Source organism: Phalacrocorax aristotelis, chromosome 8, assembly GCF_949628215.1.
Source record: "Phalacrocorax aristotelis chromosome 8, bGulAri2.1, whole genome shotgun sequence".
NCBI lineage: Eukaryota > Metazoa > Chordata > Aves > Suliformes > Phalacrocoracidae > Phalacrocorax > Phalacrocorax aristotelis.
Genome location: NC_134283.1, coordinates 33,596,401 through 33,617,335, shown reverse-complemented (window position 1 = coordinate 33,617,335; position 20,935 = coordinate 33,596,401). Strand labels below are relative to the sequence as shown.

At 56.8% G+C, this 20,935-nt stretch overlaps 1 protein-coding gene across 10 annotated transcripts in view; it reads right to left on the bottom strand.

The window, feature by feature from the left end:
- Window positions 1-5,254: 5,254 nt before the first annotated feature.
- Window positions 5,255-20,935, bottom strand: part of CXXC5 (CXXC finger protein 5) — a 44,999-nt gene continuing 29,318 nt past the window's right edge. For 6 of the 10 annotated variants that reach the window (XM_075102366.1, XM_075102365.1, XM_075102368.1 and 3 more), the window contains exons 2-3: window positions 11,762-12,818; window positions 5,268-5,594 (exon numbers count right to left, since the gene is read on the bottom strand). In XM_075102366.1, the coding sequence (XP_074958467.1) occupies window positions 5,388-5,594; window positions 11,762-12,547 (993 nt within the window). In that variant the 5' untranslated portion in view covers window positions 12,548-12,818 and the 3' untranslated portion in view covers window positions 5,268-5,387. Of the gene's footprint in view, window positions 5,595-5,633; window positions 6,630-11,761; window positions 12,819-20,935 lie in introns of those variants that run through there. The other 4 variants (XM_075102369.1, XM_075102370.1, XM_075102361.1 and 1 more) reach the window with 3 other exon arrangements.

Genomic DNA, 20,935 nt, shown 5'->3' with positions numbered 1-20,935 from the left:
AAGCTAGCCCAAGGGTCTCATAGGCAAGGTAGGAGAGGGCAGGGCATCCTTCCTGCCCCCTTAAGTGTCTCACCCTCCAGTCCTGGATCAGAGGCACAAGGCAAGGCTGTAGGACTGGCTGAGGGGGCAATAACAGGGCAGCCTGGTCTTGTGTTCCCGCTACCCATGGTATCATCTGGACACCTTCATGAGCACTACACCCACCTGCAGCATTTTGGTGGGGGGAGATATAACACCCTAGACTGATGCTTCACCAGGGCTGTCGGAACCAATGTCTGGCCAAGGGGGAGGCAGGTTCCAGGCTGTAAACCTCCCTAGCTTGGACTGGTACTTGTCACCTCTGCTAAGTTCCTGCCTAGCTGCTGTCATTCACCCATTGTCACCCATAGGATGAAGGCTAATGCCGTGCCAGCCACTCCCATCCCTGCCAGATAACACAGCGTCTTGCACTGAGTAGCCTCCTTCTGCTGTCACAGGCCAACATATTTCTCACAAATCCTGACTGCTCTGGCCTTAAAACATCTTGACGCAGTGCTGAAACCAGCCTTGGCACAGCAGCGAGTCCCTGTTTAAGTGGGAGCTACCGCAGCTTGGCATGGGCTTTGCAGCCAGGAGACACTGGCTGGAAGAGCAGAGTGGCCATAGCAGAGCTCATACTAGGGAACACCTACATGCTCATCCAGAATGATCAGGCATTTTTCTTGATTAAAAACAGGGAAACCACAGCTCAGCCAGGATAGACAGTCCTTGTTGCCCACAGCTCTGGGGTGCTGAAGATTGGGGTACTCTGCTGGGGCTGAAGGAGCTGGGGATGCAAGAGATGTCCTCCATGCAAGCAAAACCCCAAGCAGTCATTCACTCTACGAGGTGCAGGGATGCAAGCTGAGACCCCAGACCAAGATGGCATCCTCCAAGGAGGCAGCACCGCTGAGCTGCAAGCAGGGAGCCAGGTCCGGTGGCACACTGGTCCCCAGGGAAGGAGGACCTCGAGCAGTCTCTGTGCAGCCCCAGCTACAGAAACAACCTAGTGATGGCTGCAGCAAAGTCCCAAGCTTCCTGCAGAGCTGCAGCAGGGCTGCCAGCCAGGGCACTTGGCCAGATGAAGCCACAACTTTGCCTTGCTGGGGACCCAGCTCATCCCAGAATGGGCTGGCAGGATGCAGTAATGGGTGTCAGCTCCCACCTACAGGATCCTTTCCAAGGACGCTGCCGGGTAAACATTCTCCTGCCCTGGCTCAGGCACTGGGAGATCTCAGTGCATGGTGGTAGGTGAGGAAGTCTGCAAGTCCCAGAGGTGCAGTGATGTGGATGTCAAGCCTTTGGGTGATAAAGGATCTCCCATGGTTCCTCTTCCCTGAGAAAAGCCATTTTCAGACTTGCTCTGTATGGGCACAGCAGTGAGCACAGCATCCGAGAGTCATGTGGGACCCTTGTGCCCTGCCATCCCACACCTCAGCACAGGCAGTTTCTGGTGAAAGAAACCAACGCTCATTCCCAATGGAGAAGATACAAAGAGATGAGGGATCCTTAGCCTAAATTTTAAAACTGCAAAACTATTTGGAAGAAATTCAGTCAGGGATGAAAACTGGGCTGGAAAGCTCCCAAGAGGTATGTGACACAGGGAAGGTCACCTGGCCAGCTGCAGGGAGCTGAACTCAGGGAGTTTTATTTAGATTAATGCTCCCAAACGAGCTGGCCCAGCAGCCCCAGGCTCTAGCCTTGAAGATGGTCAGACAGCCTGAGCAAAGCCAGCTGTGTAGTGGTGAGCATCCCCCCTGGCTGCCCATGCCTGGGAAGGGACCACTACCCCTGGCATCAGTTGTGTCTGGCTGCAGTGAGGCTGCCAAACCCCCCCCAACCAAGCTGGCGTCAGCTCAGCACCAGGACATACTGTGGAGCATCCTTGGCCCACATGGCCCAGCCTTGCAGGAGTTGCTAGATGCCTCTAATGCCTGGCATGGGGGCTAGCCAGACCCTGTCTTAGCCCCACAGCCCCCCAGGCTGTGCAATGTCCCTACCAAGCAAGCCTGAGCAAATCCCAACCTACAACCACCCTCCTACCCTCAGGGTGAATCTCAGGGTCACCTAGAAGCAACCAGGACTTAATGCTCATGGCTGTTCTCATCCCACCACCCAGGATCTTGCAGCCCCCCCTCACCAAGACCTCAGTCCCTCGTTGTCCCACCAGTCCCCTCCCCGCTGCTCCAAGCCCCTGTGTGGACTGTGGCCGGCCCTGGCAGTGGGAGCAGGCTGCCAGCTGTGAGGTCACGCCTGGCCGGCGGCGCTCATGGGGAGCCCGCCATCCGGCTCAGCTGAAGCACATTTTGTTCAGCGCTTCCTGCATCCTGCCCCATCCCCGCGCCAGGGGGGTGGGTCAGCCCAGGGTCAGGCTGCTAATTGCAGCTGGGGGGACAGTGGGACGAGGGGGCCACCCGCCCAGCATGCCAGGCTGCAACCCAACACGGGAGAGGAGTGGGTTCTGCTGCAGAGAGGGATGGGTTACACCCCACAGCCGAGTCCGGCACCCCCCAAGGTGCTGGGATGCCCCTGCGGCAGGACAGGACATGTCTCTGGCACCAGCACAGAGGATGCAGCTCCTGCTGCCAGCTCTGCTGCAGCTCATCCTGGATTCAGGGCTGCAGATGCCATCATCTACCAGCCAGGCCAGCTCCACCATGCAAACCACTGCTGGCATTGCATCTGTGCCACTGCACCAGTCCCACACCAGGGTCCATCCTCTCCTGGCATTGCTTGCTGGCACCTTCCCATGCCACCAAGGCCAAGAGGGGATTCAAACACGTCTGTGCCCTCTGCAACAGCATGACCTAGGGCCAGAGGCAGGTTTTGTTGCCCTTCTGCTAACTCTGTTTAATGAGGATGTTAATTAAGAGTCACCCCAGGCCAGCCCTTGTGGTAGCACCCAAAGTGCTCCCTCAGTGCTGTGCCGAGCTCATTACCATCATCCTGTGCTCCCCATGCCACCCAGGTACTGGTGGCTGTCCTGGCATCCAGCCCTGGGGACAGCAGCCCTGGGTGCCACATCCTCACCAGTGGCTGAGCAGGCAGTGGGGACAGCCCAGCACAGGGGCAGTGCCTGATGGTGGCACTGCAGCTAAGCATGGTGGAGAGGATGGACTTCACCCTCAGGGGATGCCTGAGGTGCTGCCTGCCTGAGGTGCTGCCTGCCTGGGCAGGAGCTTGTTAGGCAAGGCTTGTTGGCGAGCACAGGGCCATCCAGCTACGCACACACCTGGAGGCGGGGATGCAGCCCACCATGGGGGTGAGCCAGAAGTGGAGCAGAGGGATCACTCCACAGCCCCAACACCCCATCTCCCACCTCCCCATCACCCCGCAACCCACCATCCCATCCCACTCATAGGCAGGGTTTGAATCCCACACTCTTTCTGGCCCTTTTCTTTCTCCCAAACATTTTCCCTCATCCTTCATGGAGAAGTCCCTGCTCTTCTCACACCCTGCTAATGCCCACATCCTCCCCACAAGCACCATGTGCCCTGCCGTTGCTCCCCTCCCTTGCCAGTGCCCACCTCCCCTGCTAACGCCCACAGCCCCTGCAAAAGCCCACAGTCCCTGCGAATGCCCATGGTGCCTGGCAGTGCCCACATGCCCTGCTGATGCCCTGGCCAGAGGAGCACACAGCTGCTGGCAGCACTGGGCTTGGCGTGGCAGTGAAGGCAGGGGCTCTGGCAGGACATTGCTCCTGGATCACCTGCCTGTACAGGCAGCAGCACCGTGCACAGCAGCTGCACCGTCCTCCTCCATGCTCCCTGCCCACAGGGGCTGGGTGCTGCCCCACGTCTTCTCTGCATTTGGGCTGCCACAATGCACCATGCTGGTGTGATGCCCATGGGGGTGATGGGGGACACATGCCCCGTGCCTTGTGGCTTCCTGGGGGGAAAGCAGAGTTGGGGACATTGCTGTCCCTGGGGGGAGCAAGCAGCAGAGAAGCAGCATGGCAAGCAGGGTCTGCAACTGCCCTGACAGCACTTCACCAAGCACCAGTTTGTGCCAACAGCAGGCCCCTGTGCTGCACACACAGCACCAGGCACAGCCCTGTTGTGGGTGACATGGCCAGACTGGGGGAAACAGCCCTGTGGGGCAGCCCCAGGAGACCCCAGCCCTGGCTGGTGGCAGGATGAAGGAGCAACCCCCCATGCAGTTCCCACAGGGCGTTGGGGCTGGAAAGCCCCAGGGAGGGGCTCTGTATACTGCTCCCCAGGATGCTCTCCCAGCATGGGGAGGCAGCTGGCTCCCCCCTCAGGTGCCAGGACTGTACATTCACAGAGCCACAGTCATTAGCCACAGTTGTAAAAAAACAGCCAGGCTCCTCTTTTCCCATAACACCCACCACCACCACATTCCTGCTAAATTATTTCGGCTGTTGCCCAAGCAGCATGAACCGGGAACCAGCTCCCCACAGCCCCTTGCCAATGCGACCCCAGCCAGTACATACGCTGAGCATGCCACGCACCAGAGCACTCCTGGGGCACAAGCAGGGTCCGTCTGTCCACACATGCCTTGAGTTTTGTCCCTTGCCATGCTGGCCCAGCTCCATCACTGTCACCATGAGCTCCAGTCGTTCCTGCACGCACGCCAGGGCTCGGCTGCTGGTGTGACTTGGGTGCCCAGCACTGGGCTCCAAACCCCAGGGAGCTGCTGTGGTGGCCGGGTGGAAGACTGCTGGAGAAGGCATTTGGGGTAGTTTTCCCCATGGACTTTCTGCTCAGTCCCAGCAAGTCATTGCCTGACAGGGATGGAGCCCACGCACTGCCCTCACCCCCCGCCTCATCCGGGCGCACATCTGGTCAACAGATGCTGGCCCAAAGGCTGGATGGAGCCAGGGACAAAGGCTCTGGCTACCTCCTCGTGGCAAGGCAGAGCCGGCACTGCCAGGTCCAGGAACATCTGCCTCTTCCCCCAGGCTGGGATGACCCTGCCTGCCTGGTCACGAGACCCTGCTGGGGGCTGGAAGGGGGCACGCAGCCCACCTGCCTGGTGCAATGCTGAGCACAGCACCCCAGGAACTGGCAGCAACCCCGCCAACCTGCCCACAGCAGAGCCCAGTCAATGCCCCCTCCATCCCGGACAGCTCCCACTGACCCAGTGCTGGCACGAGGCCAGCCTGGGAAAACCCTCCATTGGCTGCACCAGACACGCAGCCTTCTGAGCTTGCTCTCCTTTGGGAGCTCAATTTGGACTTGTCACGACAAAACAAGCTTCACCGTGGTTCTCCATTAATGACAATGTTTTACCAAAACAAACGGCATTGTGCTACCCAGTAAAACTCCAGGCAGGTCAAGCCAGGAAATATCCCCAGCAGGAGCTGGGGCTGGCTTAGCCCAGCCACTGCTGGGATTAACCGTGAGGATTTAGCAGCCGGGGCAACTCCAGCTCAACTCATTGCACCGTCCTGCCTGGGCCGGCCGCCGCTGCACTCCAGCATCGTCACCGGCGAGGTCCCCCCGGTAGCCAGCAGGACTGCATCTGGCAGCCGGCAGCAGCGGCAGGAACAGGGCACGTGGGCAGGCGAAGGCAGGGGGGGACCGGCTGCCATAGGCACTGCGGGGCCTGGACGGCTGGAAAGAGGGGTGGGAGAGAAATAACAAAGCTGTAAATCATGACACAAAACATGCATTCATTTTATTCACAAAAACAGCCTGGATCGCTAAAACATTACAAACAGCATTTCAATTTAATGATGTAGAGAGAGCTGGAGAGATGGGGATTTGAACAGAAGAGAAATATCACTTTTCGTAACTGCTTCAGCACAGGTCCTGCAATATTATTTTTATTTTGATTTTAACTTCAGTAAGTTTACAAAAATTACTTCTAGGAGTAAACCATTGCAATTAGGAGGTTTTTCTGTATGCAGTGTTTCTTGTTCTATATTAATAAACTAACAATTACTTTTTTTTTTTTCTTTTTCAAAGACCGCCAGTTGTGTAGCAATTGTTTTCTTCCACCTTTTATACCAAGCCTCTTGTGGGTTAAACTTACATAGGTGAATGGCTAGGAAAAGGGATACTACATCGCTTTAAACATATTCTCATTTATAAACATGAAGTTGAGGCATTCTAGAAACTATCCACTCTATTGTATGATGGGAAAGAATCAAATAAAAAGTATAAATGAGGGTGCAATTAAACAACTGTGCTAAATTACAGTAGTGCTTATTAGTAACTAGATTTTAAAAGGTTACTGTAAATTTACATTCCCTACACAAGTACTGCATCTTTCACACATAAACAACATCAACACCAAAACACAGAAAGAAACTGATTGTCCATACTCTGTCTATTAAGTCTTGGTACTTTACAGATCCATTGTTTTTTTCTTTTAATTATTTTTATTTGAAAAGCAGTTAAATGTCTGACTAGGACTCGAAGATGTTAAAATGAACTCAAAAAAAAAATTATAAAAACAGGAATGAGATTTGCGAGAAAATATTTTTGGTTCTAAAGAGACACAGGTGCATCCATTCATTTCAGCCAAAAATCCCTTGCCTGAGACAACACAAGCAAGCAGTGACATTGCACTTGGATGACAGAGCTTTGGGATTCCCGTTCCTACTGGAACCATCTGAACGCGGCTCCTGTAGGAAGCATCACCTTCTGGAAAGGAAGAGAGACAGGGAGAGGGGACAGAAGAAGAAGGAACAAGGTATTAGGTCGGGTCCAGCACAGCTGCACAGCACCAGGGTTGTGCGCCCACACCCCCCCGCCACCCCCATCCCCACATCCTGGTCACTGGCCTCAGTACGAATCCAGCCCAGGCTTGTCATCCCCTGGACGTGGGCACGCATCCCAAGGTTTCCAGCCCACTGGTAAATGCTGGGACGCCGGCTGGAGGGAGACAGGGGTCCCCCCGCTGCTGGCCCTCCCTCCCCGGCAGGGCACCTGGCACGGGACTTCAGCCATTGTTCCCCCGTCCCCACACCACTGCCGGCACAATGGCGTGGCCCCCGACTTCCCCTCCAGCCGATAGCGAGCACAATGGCCAGGCTGCGGTGAGCCGGCATGGCCCAGCACCCCCCTCGCTGCCAGCCCCCACCTCCCCTGCCACAGACGGATGAACACCCAGTAGACAGGAACCCAGCAAACTGATGGGTTTAGGAGGGCATTTCAGGGAAAACTGAGGCAGGGAGTACTGAGGCAGGGAGTGAGCTGGCCAGGCTTGGGGCCACCAGACCCAGGAGCTGCTTGGGACACAGGGGACATTACCCCACTGCCGCCTGGCCATGATGAGCAACCTTATCCCCAACAGAGCAGCCCCAGGCACCACCAGGGACCTCGCAGCATTTCCTGGGGAAGAGGGGTGAGTCCCACCTGGCTCAATCCCACACACAATAAAGCACCCAACAATGGATAAGACGTCTTTGAAGCCACCTCCAGGAAAGGTGGTGTGGGGCAATGGCCCCAGTGGCTCTGCGGTCCTCTGGAAGGAGAACCTGGCACATTTCCCAGATGGATGGGGTGGAAAGCCTATGCAACATTCATGAGACCATGGGCGGATTATGCAAGGGCCACAACTTCTCTCAATGTCAACAGCTACCAAGCAATGCCAAGCCATGCTAGCCAGCAGATAGGGCCACACAATCACTAAGAGGACATGCCTCAGAGGGCCCTTCAGTCCCTGCATCTCCAAACAAGCAAGGGACACCAATGGGAAACAAGCCACAGGCTGTGGTGATGAGGGCGGGACACAGACTGGGCTGCCATGGGGTGGGGGCAGGTACAGACAGCCCCAGCACCAGCTCATGGCATTAAGCCTGTGTGCAGGGCTAGGGCACCTCACGTGGTACCCAAGAGTCAAAAACATGCCACATTCAGGTTCTTATCCCTATCCAGGAGCCAGCTGGCTCTCATCGTGTCCTTCTCTTGGATCAAGACACCTGCCAAGCCTCAATGAGTAACCAGGGCAGCATCTCCCCCCACCCCTGAGAGAGGGACCCCGACGTGCTGATTTCCACGGGCAGTATGAGCCAAACATGGGGCTTGGGCAAGAGGAAAGGAGCGAAGGGCAAGAGACGGTGGTGCCCAGCTAGGCTGCTGACATTGCACCTTCTCCTGCTCCTGGCCTGTGTATGGTCCTCCGGGCAAACTGAGCTGGGGCAGTTAACGAGCAGAGAGCTGCAAGCATCACCACTTCCCCAGAGGTCTCTGCAATATGCAGTCAGGCATCTGGAGAAGACAAAAGTGCCTCTGGCCAGTGATGCACAGGGCTGTAGCACGGCACACCGTGATGCTGGATCCTGCCCAGTACAGGTGCCGGATGCGGAACCATTGGGGGCAAAGCATGGCGGACTCGCCAGCAAGGGCCACCTGGTCAGATACATCATCCCAGGAGAGAGGAATGAAGGAAGAGGGCACTCCTAATGGATCTGGAAGGAGATGTCTGATACAGGTCACCTTAAACACCTCTGCCCCTTCATTATTAAAGGAGGATGGACAACTAGTTCTAATGTGGATGCCCAAGATAGATCCCCCCTTGTCCCCATGATCATAGAATGCGGACAAGGTTTAGGTTTGGGTTTGGGTTGGAAGGGACCTTCACAGACCACCCAGTCCAACCTCCCTGCCATGTACAGGGAATTCTTCTACTAGATCAGGTTGCTCAAGCCCCATCCAACCTGATCTTGAACAATTCCAATGATGGGGCATCCACAACGACTCCAGATGACCTGTCCAGTTACTCCCCACCCTCATCATAAAACATCTCTTCCTTACGTCCAACCTAACCCTGCCCTCTTCCAGTTTAAAACCATTGCCCCTTGTCCTGTCACAACAGGCCTTGGTGAAAAGTCCCTCTCTATGCAACTCACATGAGGGTGGCAGTGACCCTTATACCAGCACTTACTAAGGCACCAAGGTACTTCACTAAGGCTTCTCCAGTAGAGGACAGGTCTGTTGAGTCAAATCCTGACTATTCATGGCCTTTGTGTGACAGCTCTGGAGACAAGCCCAGGGTGACCTGTCCAGAGTTGGCCACCAGCCCCCACAGCATTACCTGGGGTTGCTGGGGCTGGCAGAGCCTGGAGGAGCCTGGTCAGTGCAGGGACGAAGCTGCCTGCTTCGAGCATCCAACCTGCCTTGCCAGTCTTAGAGACTCAGCCAGTCATCACCACACTGGGACACCAGCAGCAACTGGTTATGCAGGTTCTGTAGGTGTGCAGATAAAGCTTAACAGTGGCAGAGGGATTTAGCCCATTTTTTAATGCTGCCATAAAGTTTAATTCTATTTTTTTTACTGCTTGATTTTAGATCAACGTTTAATCACAGCTGCGGCCCCTGTCCGGGCCCTCCAAGGATGCTCCTCTGGACACACAAGGCTGACAGACCAGAGTCACTGCGGCTGCTCTTCTCCTAGGCAATGGCACAGCTCTCCACAGGCAGGGACAATGCTTCACTAGGCCCTATTAATTTTTCAGCCCCATAAAGGGCCACTGAATGGCCCCTCCTGTCCCAGTATCAAGCACTACAGCGTGATGGCACCCCACCAGGACCAGAGGTCCGTGGAGCTGCCGAGCTGGCAGCAGCTCTGTATCCTGGCCACCACCACCTCCAGGTGGGTCTCCACCACAAGGCAGGTGCCTGTGGTTGCCCTAGGGTTGTCCCAGTGCAACACATTACCAACGCTGGTTGACGTAGGGTGAGATTTAACAAACCAGTTGTTGGTCCAGGTGACCTTTGGACATCAGCTGGGGTCCCAGCGTCCCTGCCCCAGCCACGTACAGCCACAATCTTGTTCAACCCTACCAAGGTCAACAAACGGTGCAAGTGGATATCCTGAGAGAGGGGAGGATCTGCTCTGAAAAAGGAATGGTGATGCCCTGGAACAACCCACATCTGCCCAGGCATCCACCCCACCAGCACAACAGTTCTTTTCACCCTCAACACACCTCTGGTCATGCCCAGGAGGGATGGGTACCTGTCTTTGGTGGGGCCCAACTCTATCACATGAAAAGCCCTATTTCAATGGCTCCGATTTCTCAGCCAGCCACATGGGGAAACCAGTCAAGGGTGTGAGCATTTCATGGGCTCCCAGTGCTATATATCATCCCTGGACCAGGCACAGCACTGGGAGAAGGGAGCAACTCCTCTGGCTGCTGCGAACTCTGAGTCTATTGACCCGCTTTAGGACTCTTTGGAAGAGATGAACTTTTTTTTTCCCTTTCTCCCTTTTTCCAGATCACTGACTCAGCAAATTAGAACACGAATATAATTTAGCAATACAGCGGTTTTTGAAAGACACAGTCCCCCTCTCCTCATCCTGACTGCCCAAATAGATTTTTTTTTCCCCTTCACTATTCATTCAGAGCTGATGCTAATTGAAAAACATAGAATGTGGCTAAGAAAATGGTGGGTTGTGTGTTTGGGATGACCAGAGGATGGGCAATGGTCTCATGCCAGGATTTGCGATCCAGCTGATGTCCGGGTGACTTTTTCACCTTTGCTGGCTCTGGGGATGTGCTCACCGGCAGGAAGAAGCATGCCGGCACAGCTGACAGTGGGACCAGCTCCCACAAAAATCAAACCCAGCTTAAGCAGAACAAATGGAGGACCCAGCAGATAGGTCTTGGCCACAGCATGGGTGTGCAGCAAGAGGTGGGCTCTGCCACAGTGGCATGCCCACACACCACCTGTGCACCTCATCCCAGCACCACAGGCACTCAGGCCTCACCCACGCCATGCCACACCATGCCATGTCACCAGTGCTGCCCATGGCCCCAGCGTTGCCCATGGCCCCAGCTGAATTTTAGACCCACACGATAACCTGAGTCACCAGACTTTTTCTACACTTTCCATGTAAATATCACACCTCCCAGCAGATTTGGTAAGGTGGCACCCCAACACAAGAGCGGCTTGCAGCAGCTTTCCTCCAAGGCCAAAGGCAACACCCATGGGTGGACCATGGTAGGCAGTGACAGCCCAAGTACTACCCCAAAGCCTCACACCAGGGGGATCTGGGCATCCCCATGCTCAGCAGGTGTGGCAGGAGCAGGGGTGCTCCCAGCTCAGCCAGGTGCCAAAGCAGGTGCGCCGCCTCCAGGGCCTGCAGCTCAACTTCCACTGCGAAATCTGGCTGGTGCCTTATGGGCTCATCCTGACTGCCCCAGATGGATGCTGGCCCAGGGAGACCTGGCATGGCCACAGAACAGAAAATGCTGCCCAGCGCTCGCTGCAGCTATTTACCACCCAAACCCAGGGAACGCCATGTTCCTGCTCAGCGCAACGTGAGAACTAAGGAGCTGGGTTCCAGCTGTACCATGGCCATGGTTTCACCATCACCAATCACCCCCGTGGTTTCACCATCACCAATCACCCCCAAGCTCTGTCCCAAAAAGCCACCTCCTGCCTCCCCATCCTCTGACCCGCTTGCTGGGTTAGAAGCCTTTCCCTGGCTCAGGGAGCTCCAGCCTGCCCAGGACTAGGGACACCGGCACTGAAACTCAAGCAGAGACCTGCTGCTGCCCATGCCTGCAAAAGGGAGAGCAAAATCCAGCGTGCCCAGGGACCCCAGGGAGAGACCCCAGCCCTCCTCCCCAAACTAGTCAACCCCAGTACATAAGGGAGGGCAGGGACTGGGGCACTGGGCAGAGTATAGATCCCACGGTGAGAACTGTTAATGGAAAAGGGAAAAATAAAAAAGTAAGAAGTACCAGGTGTTTTATTATCTAGGGCAAGATCCGAACCCAGGAGCGCAGCCCAAGGAGGGGTTAGGGTGCCTGACAGGGGCTGGTTACCTCCAGTGCTGCAGAAGGCTTCTTTTTGAGTTCTTCACATTTTCGGAATTTGCAAATCTGGTGGCCAGTTTTGCGATTCCTACAACTGCTGCACTGCTCGCAGTTTATCCGTCTTCGGCAGGGCGGGCACATGCCACATCTTTTTCGTTTCTTTTTCCCCGAATTGATGGCAGATGCCAACTCATTCTGCATGGGATACTCTGCCAAGCCAGCCATATGGAGCGCGCTCTCTGCCAGAAACACGCCGGCAGGGGTCATAATGAAAAGGCCAGGGTTGATGGGAAAAGCCCCCAGGTAAGGAAAATCAGAGGGGCCATTCATTGTCTCTGCAGCTGAGACTGCCTCCATGTCAGAGATACCAGTCCCGTGGTCGCTTGCTAGAGGAAGATGCTCCTGTACCACTCTTTTGAGCATTTCTGTCGACTGAGCAAACTGCTGTAGGGCGGTCTGTCCTTCTGAGGAGATCTCCGACACCCGGTCTAATTTGCTCAGCATACTAGAGATGTTTTTGTGCTTTGAGGTAGAATGACTTTTATCCACAGTCGCATCGTTGCCATTAGCTAAGGGGTTGCCTTTCTCTGAATGTTCGCTTACCGAGCTGCTGCTACCAAAGGTGGAATAGTGGGAGAGTGGACGGGACTTCTTAAGACTTTTGTTCAAAGGTTCACTTATTATTCCACTTTTGTTCCTCCTCTCGGAGTTGACAGGGGGTTGAGAGTCATCCTGGTTATTTTTTTCCGTCTCTGGCTTGTTCCCAGTGTCTTGATGGGAGCCCGAATTTGACATGGTGCCCAGAGAACAACAACAAAACCAAACCCAAAATAAAAATTAAAAAAAAAAAAAAAAAAAAAAGCGCCCACAACCAAAAACCCACCCCCAATGCCAAAGCAAAAGATCCCCAAAGCCCTTCTGGTAGCACCAGCCCGCCAGCCACCAGGGAAAGCTCAGACGGGAACGCTCATCAACAGGGAGTCTCCTCCAGCGTCAGCTGCAAAGGACTTCAGTCCAATCTCAGTGCAAAGACATACTCTGCGGCTTGGGTATACAACATGCGGCTCTGGAAGTCGAAAAGAAAAGAGAGTTAGCGCTGGCAAGAGCCAACAAGCTTTTCAAAGAGGCTCTTCCTCCCCCTGCCATGAAAGTCTCAGCACCGCAAACAAAGAAACTCCAGGGAACGGACCTCGGTGGAGATCCGTTCCACTGCTCTTTAAAAGGGTCGCCATCCAGACAGAAATGGGGGGTCACAGGGGAAGTCCTGGCCTGGTAGCAATGGCACTCTGACACTTAAAAGCTCTCTGTGCCTGGGTCTCTTCCCCCAGGGACTGCAGCCCCAGGGAAGTCATGGGGCTCATCTCCTGCTCCGCTTCAGCGGCATGCGACCCTCATGCAGGATGAGACCATAGGCACCCACAGGATGCCCCTGAGCCAGCAGCCAGAGCTCATGTAAGGGGTGCCCAGTCCCCACCCTGTGGCCACCCATGTCCCCCGGCCAGGTGCCACAGAGGTAGCAGATTGCAGGTTGCACCCTGGATCCCATGGACCCCCCAAATGATGCTGCTCACCCAGCTCAGCCTAGGCTGTGCCCCTCACCCACCTCCTCCTCTTCCTCCTCCTCCTCCTGGACCCTTGTCCCCAGGCCAGCACTGCACACCAGTGCTGGGCAGGAGAAGGAAGCCACAGGGGAGTTGTAGCGTCTACCTCCAAGCCCTACAGGGAGCCACAGCATCTACCTCCAAACCCTATAGAGAGCTGCAGCATCCACCTCCAAAGCCCATGGGCAGCCATGGTGTCCACTTCCACACCCTGTAGGGAGCTGCAGTTCCAAGCCCCATGAGGAGCCACAGTGTCCACCTCCAAGCCCCAGTGCTGACCTTCTGCCGTGCCAAATCATGCCCTGCCTGCACACCCACCGCAGGTGCCCAGCCATTCAGGCGGAGGTAGGGGCTCAGTGGCAACAGCGAGCCCCCTCTCAGTGCTGTTCCCCAGAGTAGGGGCAATGCTGCCGTCCCTGGCGCAGCTCCGGGGCAGCTGGGCCCCGTGTGGCTGCAAACACTTGTTGTGAAATTCCTCCTCCTCCCCTCCCGAGCACGCACGCACGCACGCACAGGCACCGCCGGAGTAATCAGGCTTTAGAGAAGAAAAGCTGCAGGGCTTAGCGGAGCAGGAACCCATGTCCCCACCCCAGCAGCAGCTGGGGGAGGGCAGCGCCGGGAGGAGGCCCTTTGCCTACCCAGTCCCTCCACCCTGGCTATCCCAGCAGCCTCCTCTCGGAGTCCAGGCAGGGATGTGGCCACATGTGAAAAGCTCTGCCAGGACCCTTGCTCCTGCCCAGGGGTGATGCACCAGAGCAAGGGGCATCCCTGCTCCCCACTCCTCCACATCCGTCACCCTTCATGTCCCCCTCATCACAGCTGAGCCACAATGCAACCCCAGCAACCCCGCTACAGCCCAGGACCCTTCCCCACAGACACAGCTCAGCAGCTGAGCTGCGGGCATCACTGTTAAAATGCTGACAGAGGGAAGGTCCCCACACCAACCACCACGGTACTGGCAGAGGAAGACATCCCGTCTCACCCCGGTGCCAGAGCTGGCTTGCCTGCGGAGAAACCCCCCCGCTTGCACGCTAAAAACCGCTTGCTTCAGCTGCTGCGGGATTTAAGATGCAGCACAGATCGATATAGGGCTCGGGTTCCAGCCTGGAGCTCGCCAGGCCACGTGGGGAGGGAGGGCTGCAGCAGCAGGACTGACTGCCCTTCCCCAAGCATTGTGCTCCATGCCAGGCAGGGGGATGCTGGGCAATGGTGAGGCTGGGGTGCACCCTAAACGGGTGCTGGGAGGGTGGGTGAACTGCTGCCATGCAGCTGGGTCACCCATCCCTGGCTACTGGGGAGGTGGGGGACCCACCTCTGGAGGCATTAGGACGGGTCACACCTTAATGCCAAAAGCAAAGGGTGCTGGGGCCAGAGTGGGGAGCACAGCAGGAAAAGCACCGGACAGGAGGATGTGAGATAAAGCCACCCGGCGGCGTTATCTCACACCCGCCTGCGGCTGCCTTTCCTGCGGCCCTGCGCCTCTTCCGCCCCGCAGCGCGGCAGACTCACTCAGCTGCTGAGCAGGGAGCCAAGCACTGGGCCAGATCAGCCCAGGATTTATCAGCCTGCTGGCTCGCCTTGTGGCATTGTAACCGCCAAGCCGCTGTGCTGCTGTAGCGTTAACTGGGGTCTCCAGCCACGACCAGGAGTGTGCCTCGCATTGGTCTGGCAAAGAGCTTGAGTCATGTCCACGTGGGGCTCACTGCCACAATGAGGGGTCCCCCCCATCCCCACGACACAGGACAGCAGGGTCTAGGTGCTGAAGTGGGGACGACACTGGCTGGAGGCACACCATGGTCGCCGTCTCCATCAGTTCACATCTTCCTCCACAGCCAGCTATATCGGCCAGCCTTCCCCAGATGGCTGTAGCAGGCAACTGCCCGCTGGTCCCACCCTGCCACGTTAATTGGGTGCCAGCAGCTCCAAGCCCCCACCAGTCACAGCCCTCTCTGTGACTGATGGCTGCAGAGCCTGGAGCATGGAACCCCTGAGCACCCACTGCGGCAGGTAGCAATGGGGGACGAGGCCATGCCAGCCCACCCAATGCAGCTCCCCTGTCACCCATGGGGACAAGAGGAACACCACCGTGTCTCCTCTCAGCCCCAGCAGTGCAAGGAGGTGTCCAGCTGCTGGCACAGGGTGCCGGGCCGAGCCGTGCCGAGCTGTGCTGAGCAGCACCACTGCACAATCCTGCCATTGTCCCAGCTGCTGCTCTGCCTCCGCCAGCTCCCACCATCTGCAACCACCCAGCGCTGCTCTCTGGCGCTGCCCTCCAGTCCCCCAGGGCCACACTCCTCCACAGTGGCAGGCACTGGGCACTGCTGTTATGCCAGGTGGGACAGGTCTGTCCCCTCCAGGAACCCTAGGACCTGGTTGTTGTGGGGTGCCTGGCTAATTTGCACAAAGGAGGTGTGTCCCCCACCCCGACACTGGGACCACCCAGCACAGCAGACAACTCAGCTGCTCCTCTCCAGCCCCTTCCCTGGCCACACTGCTAATTGCAGCGGGGGTAGGAATTAATGATCTTAATCCCTTCTTTATGATTGATCCAAGTAGACTGCAAGGGCCCCCCCGACCCATTTCTGCCCCTTTTCTGTCCCCCATGCCCTGGGGAAGGTGCCGGGCAGCGTCATCTGGGTCCCTGTCAGAAGGTGCTTAGTCCCGGCTGCGGCATTAAGGGGCACGTGATGGGCTCCCTCGCCTGGGTCTTTGCACCGGGCAGCTTAGCAGGCTGGAGGGACGCCAGGGTTCAAGGGCACACCACCAAGGTCGGGAGGCCCCAACCCACACCCAGGGGGTTCTCAGTTTTTGCTGGACCCTGGTCCCCCACTGCAACCCCCCTGCCAGGTACAGGCTGAGCCCAGAGGGTCTGAAAACCGGTTGCCCTGTGGGCTCCAGTGACCGGTGAGCTGCACCACCCCAGCGAGGTATCACTTGACTGTCACCCACTTAGCCTCCCCCGCTCCCACCAAGACCCATTCCCCAAAAACCTGCCGTCCACCAGCCAGCAATGCTCAGATGGGGCAAGGCAGCAGCTCTCTCCCATGATCCAGGAAGGAGGGAAAGGGAGCTCTCTTCCCCCCAGGGCTTCCCTCCAGAGCTCAGCCCAGCACCACCCCACACCCCCTCTTCACTCTGCCCCAGGGCTCCTTGCAACCCAGCACACAGGCTGACCTTGGGGACCAGGCTGCAACAGTCCTAACAACTCAAAACAAAAAAAGTTTGCAAAAGGATCTCTGGTGGTCCAGCACCTGGAGAAACCATGACCACCTGATGGACTAAGAGTCTCCCTGATTGCAGGCACCATTTACCGTCAGAGAGGAGCAGGAGAGAAGCTTCTCTTCTCATAAAAAAATGACAAGCTGTGATTTCCAGCCCGCTCCCCCTGTGTTATTTCACTGCATCACTGGAAAGCCATCAGCTCCTGCCGATGTAAAAAGTCTCGTTTTTGAGAAAGAACTTCTGCTTTCCTTTAATTTTAAATAAATCGACCTCCTCCCGGAAAAGCTGCCAGTTGGTCAGCCATGCACAGACACAGCTGTAAAGGGAGAAGAAAGCAGCAAAGCTGAAGCCGAGCTGCTCCCGGGCTCTGGAGACAAAGGAAGAAAATAAAAGTTCGGCTTTTTTTCTAATCCCTGGGCGCTGGGTGGGCACTGGGGGCGGCAGCTTTGTCCGCCTGGAGCAGACGAAGAACGAGGACGGAAGGGACCCCGGCGTCTTTTCAGCCTCGAGAAAGGCAGTAATTGTCCCCTCTGCCGGGTTTTTGTCCATGCTTCCTCCCCCTCGCCACGCGGCTGCCCGCCCACAGCAGCCCCCACCTCCCTAGCAAAGCCCTGGCAATGGATGGACAAACGGACAGATGGATGGACAGATACAGCCACACCACTAGCAGACCTAAGGAGGGCACCCACCACCTTGGCGGGCACCCTCTCCAAGGCATCCCAGGAAAGCTGTAGGTCGAGAGGGGCTGCAGCTGGAGGTACCACTGACAGCTCCAGAAAGGGGCCTGAGGTGGGCACCGTGATCCTCAACCGCCCTGGCCAACAGTCGTGGACAGGACATCGGGATGGCTGGGATTGCAGGGCCATGAGTAGTGGGAGTGATGCATGGGAGTCCCAAGACACCCTGGAGGCATTCTGGTGTCTGAAACACACCCTGGGATGAGAAAAGGCAGCAAATGGAACAGGACCACTGCCCTGTAGCACCATCATGGGTCGGAGAGTCCAGCTGCAACCCAGGTCAATGGCTCAGGAGAACAAGCACCACCAGAACAAGGTTCAAAACAGCTTCAACCCCAGTGCCACAACACCTGACTCAGCACCCAGGTACCCAATTTTCACAGCACAGTCAAACATGCTGCTTCTTTCACCGGCTGACACTGGTCAACCAAAAGCTGGTAGTGATGTCTCATCACAGCCTCATTGACCAGAACTCAAGCAGCAGGGGCCAGACTGAAGGGCTACTGGACCTCTCCAACCACACAGGGAAGCCCCATCAAGTCTTGAGCTGCTCAGGACTCAGCCAGGCAAGAGCCAGCCACCGGGACTGCTGGCAGGGCAGAGACTCATGGCACCATCACCTCTGGGCTGCTGCTTCTGCCAAAGCCATGTGAGGAAACAAGGTGAACCAAGAGAGGAATCAAGCTGCGCTCTCCCAAGGCTGAATATCCCTGCAGGACACCCATTCAGGGAGAACATAGTGCCTGAAAACCAGGCACGGCACCCCGAGGCAAAGACAAGGACCTGCTTCACCTACCTTGTTTACAAGCCACCACCTCTGTCAACCCAACAGCCCCCAAGCTCTGCTCTTTGCATTCATCCTGCCAAAAACTGGTCCAGCCAGAAGATCAACTCCTGGATGCACCATAGGAGTTACCATCATGCACTACATTTTCTCCAAACATCAAGAGAGGACGCCCAGGCCTGGGGGAGGTTTGGGCAGTGTCATAAATGCTAAGCCTCACCCTGGGCGTTTGCAGGTTAATGAGCCAGTGGTATGACGGGTCGCCAGATGGGCAACTCGAATGGAGATAGTTCATCTCCCATGCTCCAGAACATCCTTCGGACGGCCAGTTGTGGCAGACGCTCTGCTCATCTCTGCTGCCGAGGTGGCACTGAGGGACATTAAGAAGCCAACTCCTGAATTAAAAAGGCTATGGAAGATTAAACCCAGCATCTGGAGTTAGCCCTGGAAGCAGATGGCGAATCATCATGCTGCACAGAGTGGCTTTCACCCGTCTCCTCCTTGCAGGCAGCCACTCTGCTCTGGTGGTGCCTCCCAAGGGCAGCTCTGGATGCACAAGCAGCTTCACCAGAAAGGGCCAGAGACATGCCCTGCCAGGCAGGTGAGGCCATGCCACCACCCTGCAAATGCCAAGCTGAGCAGGCAGGATGACACCTCCCCATGTGAGCTCCCTATGCCAAGGTTCCAGCAAAGGCATATTTTTTCCCCACATAACTCCATAGCTGCTGCGGGCTTCCCAACCTGCGAGTGCACAGTGCCAATATGGCATAGCCAGACAGGGGTGCCTGACCAGGGCAAATGCACCCAACCAAGGCAGAGCCCATCACCAACATACCCATGACTTCCAAGGAGGTTACCACTGCGGAGAGGACAAGGGTGTCCCCAAGGACACCACCACCTCCATGCATATCCTTGAAGCTCACCCTGCAGCCGGCCCCACACACACCCTGCTGCCCTGGTGAGCTGCGTTGCCAGCACAGCTGGAGCCACCACTGCGGGGACCGACCTGCACCCTGGGCCGCTCCACGCCACCCGGCTGGGAAACGTGGCTGCATCCTGCCTCTGCGGGGTGGTGGTTAGGGATTAAGGAGTCTTAAATGTCAGACGACCAGGCGCTCCCTGGAAATCCACTTATCTCCGCTGCCACTCGGAGCGGCCAGAACCGGGCGGTTATGGAGATAACACGATTTGAAGCGTCCACCCGAGCATTGCAAGGCTGCGGGTGCCCTGCGGACAACGCCAGGCACCTCCTCCCCTCCTCCACTCACCCAGCTGCTGCCCAGAGGGCCGGGTGACGGCCGCGCTGCTCAGCCCTGTGGCTGCACCCACCTGCACGACCCCCCCTTCCCCAATTCGGGGGGACGAGGGAGGCTTGGCAGCCTCACCTCCCCGGCACTCATCCATCGCCCCCCCGTGCCAAAGCTGTGACAATTCGCTGCCCAAATCCTAAAACGACTGTAACTAAAACCTACCAGATTGAGCCTTGGGAAGGCCCCCCCTGCTTCTCCCCCCCCTCCAAATGGGATTGAACAGATCTGTGCTCACACAAGCCCAGCTCACAGCCAAGCAGCATCTGACATTCACGCGCCGTGGCACGGCTCTCTGCCGCTCGCCCACTCCCCCCAGCTTGGCATCGCCCTGCCTAACGCTGCCCCCCTGGAGATGAGGCATCACTCCCAGCGCAGCCGAACGCCCTGGCCCTCTCCAAATCTACCTCCCCAGACTCTCCTGGAGGGACCCCAGCTCTTCCGGCCAGCTAATCCCTACTGTCCCCCCCACCGAGGGAGGTCCCCAAGGTAACTTCAGGGATGCGATGTTCAGGACAGGTTGAATGACCCAAGGATGTTGGGGCGAGGTGGATGAGGGGCAGTCACTGCCCAGCAGCAGATGCCAGCTTCAATGGGCATCCCGGCAAGAGCCCTGAGAGCCAACCACAAAGGGCTGCAGGGGTCCCAGGCAAGGCTTTGCCCTGGGGACACCCGCTCGCAGGCTCACCAAGGCCAGGCTAAGACATGTGAGTTGCTCCTGTTAACAGATGGGGCGATTACAGTGTAAATTACTTGGGGTCTAACTGATAACCAGGTCACGGAGAGACCAATCAGCAGGCACAGAGCTCTGAGAAGTTAATTAAAAATAAGACAAAAAGTTGTAGGCACAGCCACATGGGAATATTTGATGGCGAGGAACCCCAAATCCATCAGTGCCTCCTCAAAGTGCCACCTCCAGTGGTGCCCAAATCCATCAGTGCCAGCTCCAAGTACCACTTCCAATGGTGCCCAAATCCATCAGTGCCACCTCCAAGAGCAGTCCCAGCCTGGAGAGGTCCTCTTGTGCTACCAGCTCTCTCAAAACCTCATCCCTCCACAACCCACCAGGCAGCTCCATGGTGTCAGAGCACTAACTGAGGGGCTGCTCCAGATCCCAAGAGAGCAGGTGGTGAGAAGGGCCGGCACACCTGTGCCAGCACCTGTGTCACTGTCACCACCAGTGAGCAAGAAGTGCGCCAGCCATGGGGGCATGTACTTGAGAGCACGAGGGCCAGCTCAGTTTGTGAGCTGTGTTGTCAGGTGGTGAGGACCTCATGGTCCTTAGTGATGAGACTCCCACCTCAAAGGTGGCAGGGCAAGGCTAGCACCTTGGTGCCTGCGCCCCATGGACAAAGTGAACACACACAAGTGAGGCAGGAGCCATTCAAGCAAGGGTGAGGTGAGCACACTGCCTAGCCGGCCACCCCACTGAGGGTGAAGAAGACATTGGCATCCAAGAGGCATCTCCACCGCTCACACCAAAAACAGCCCGGAAGGCTGGGACCCCGCTGCTTCTGTGCCAGTGGAATTAA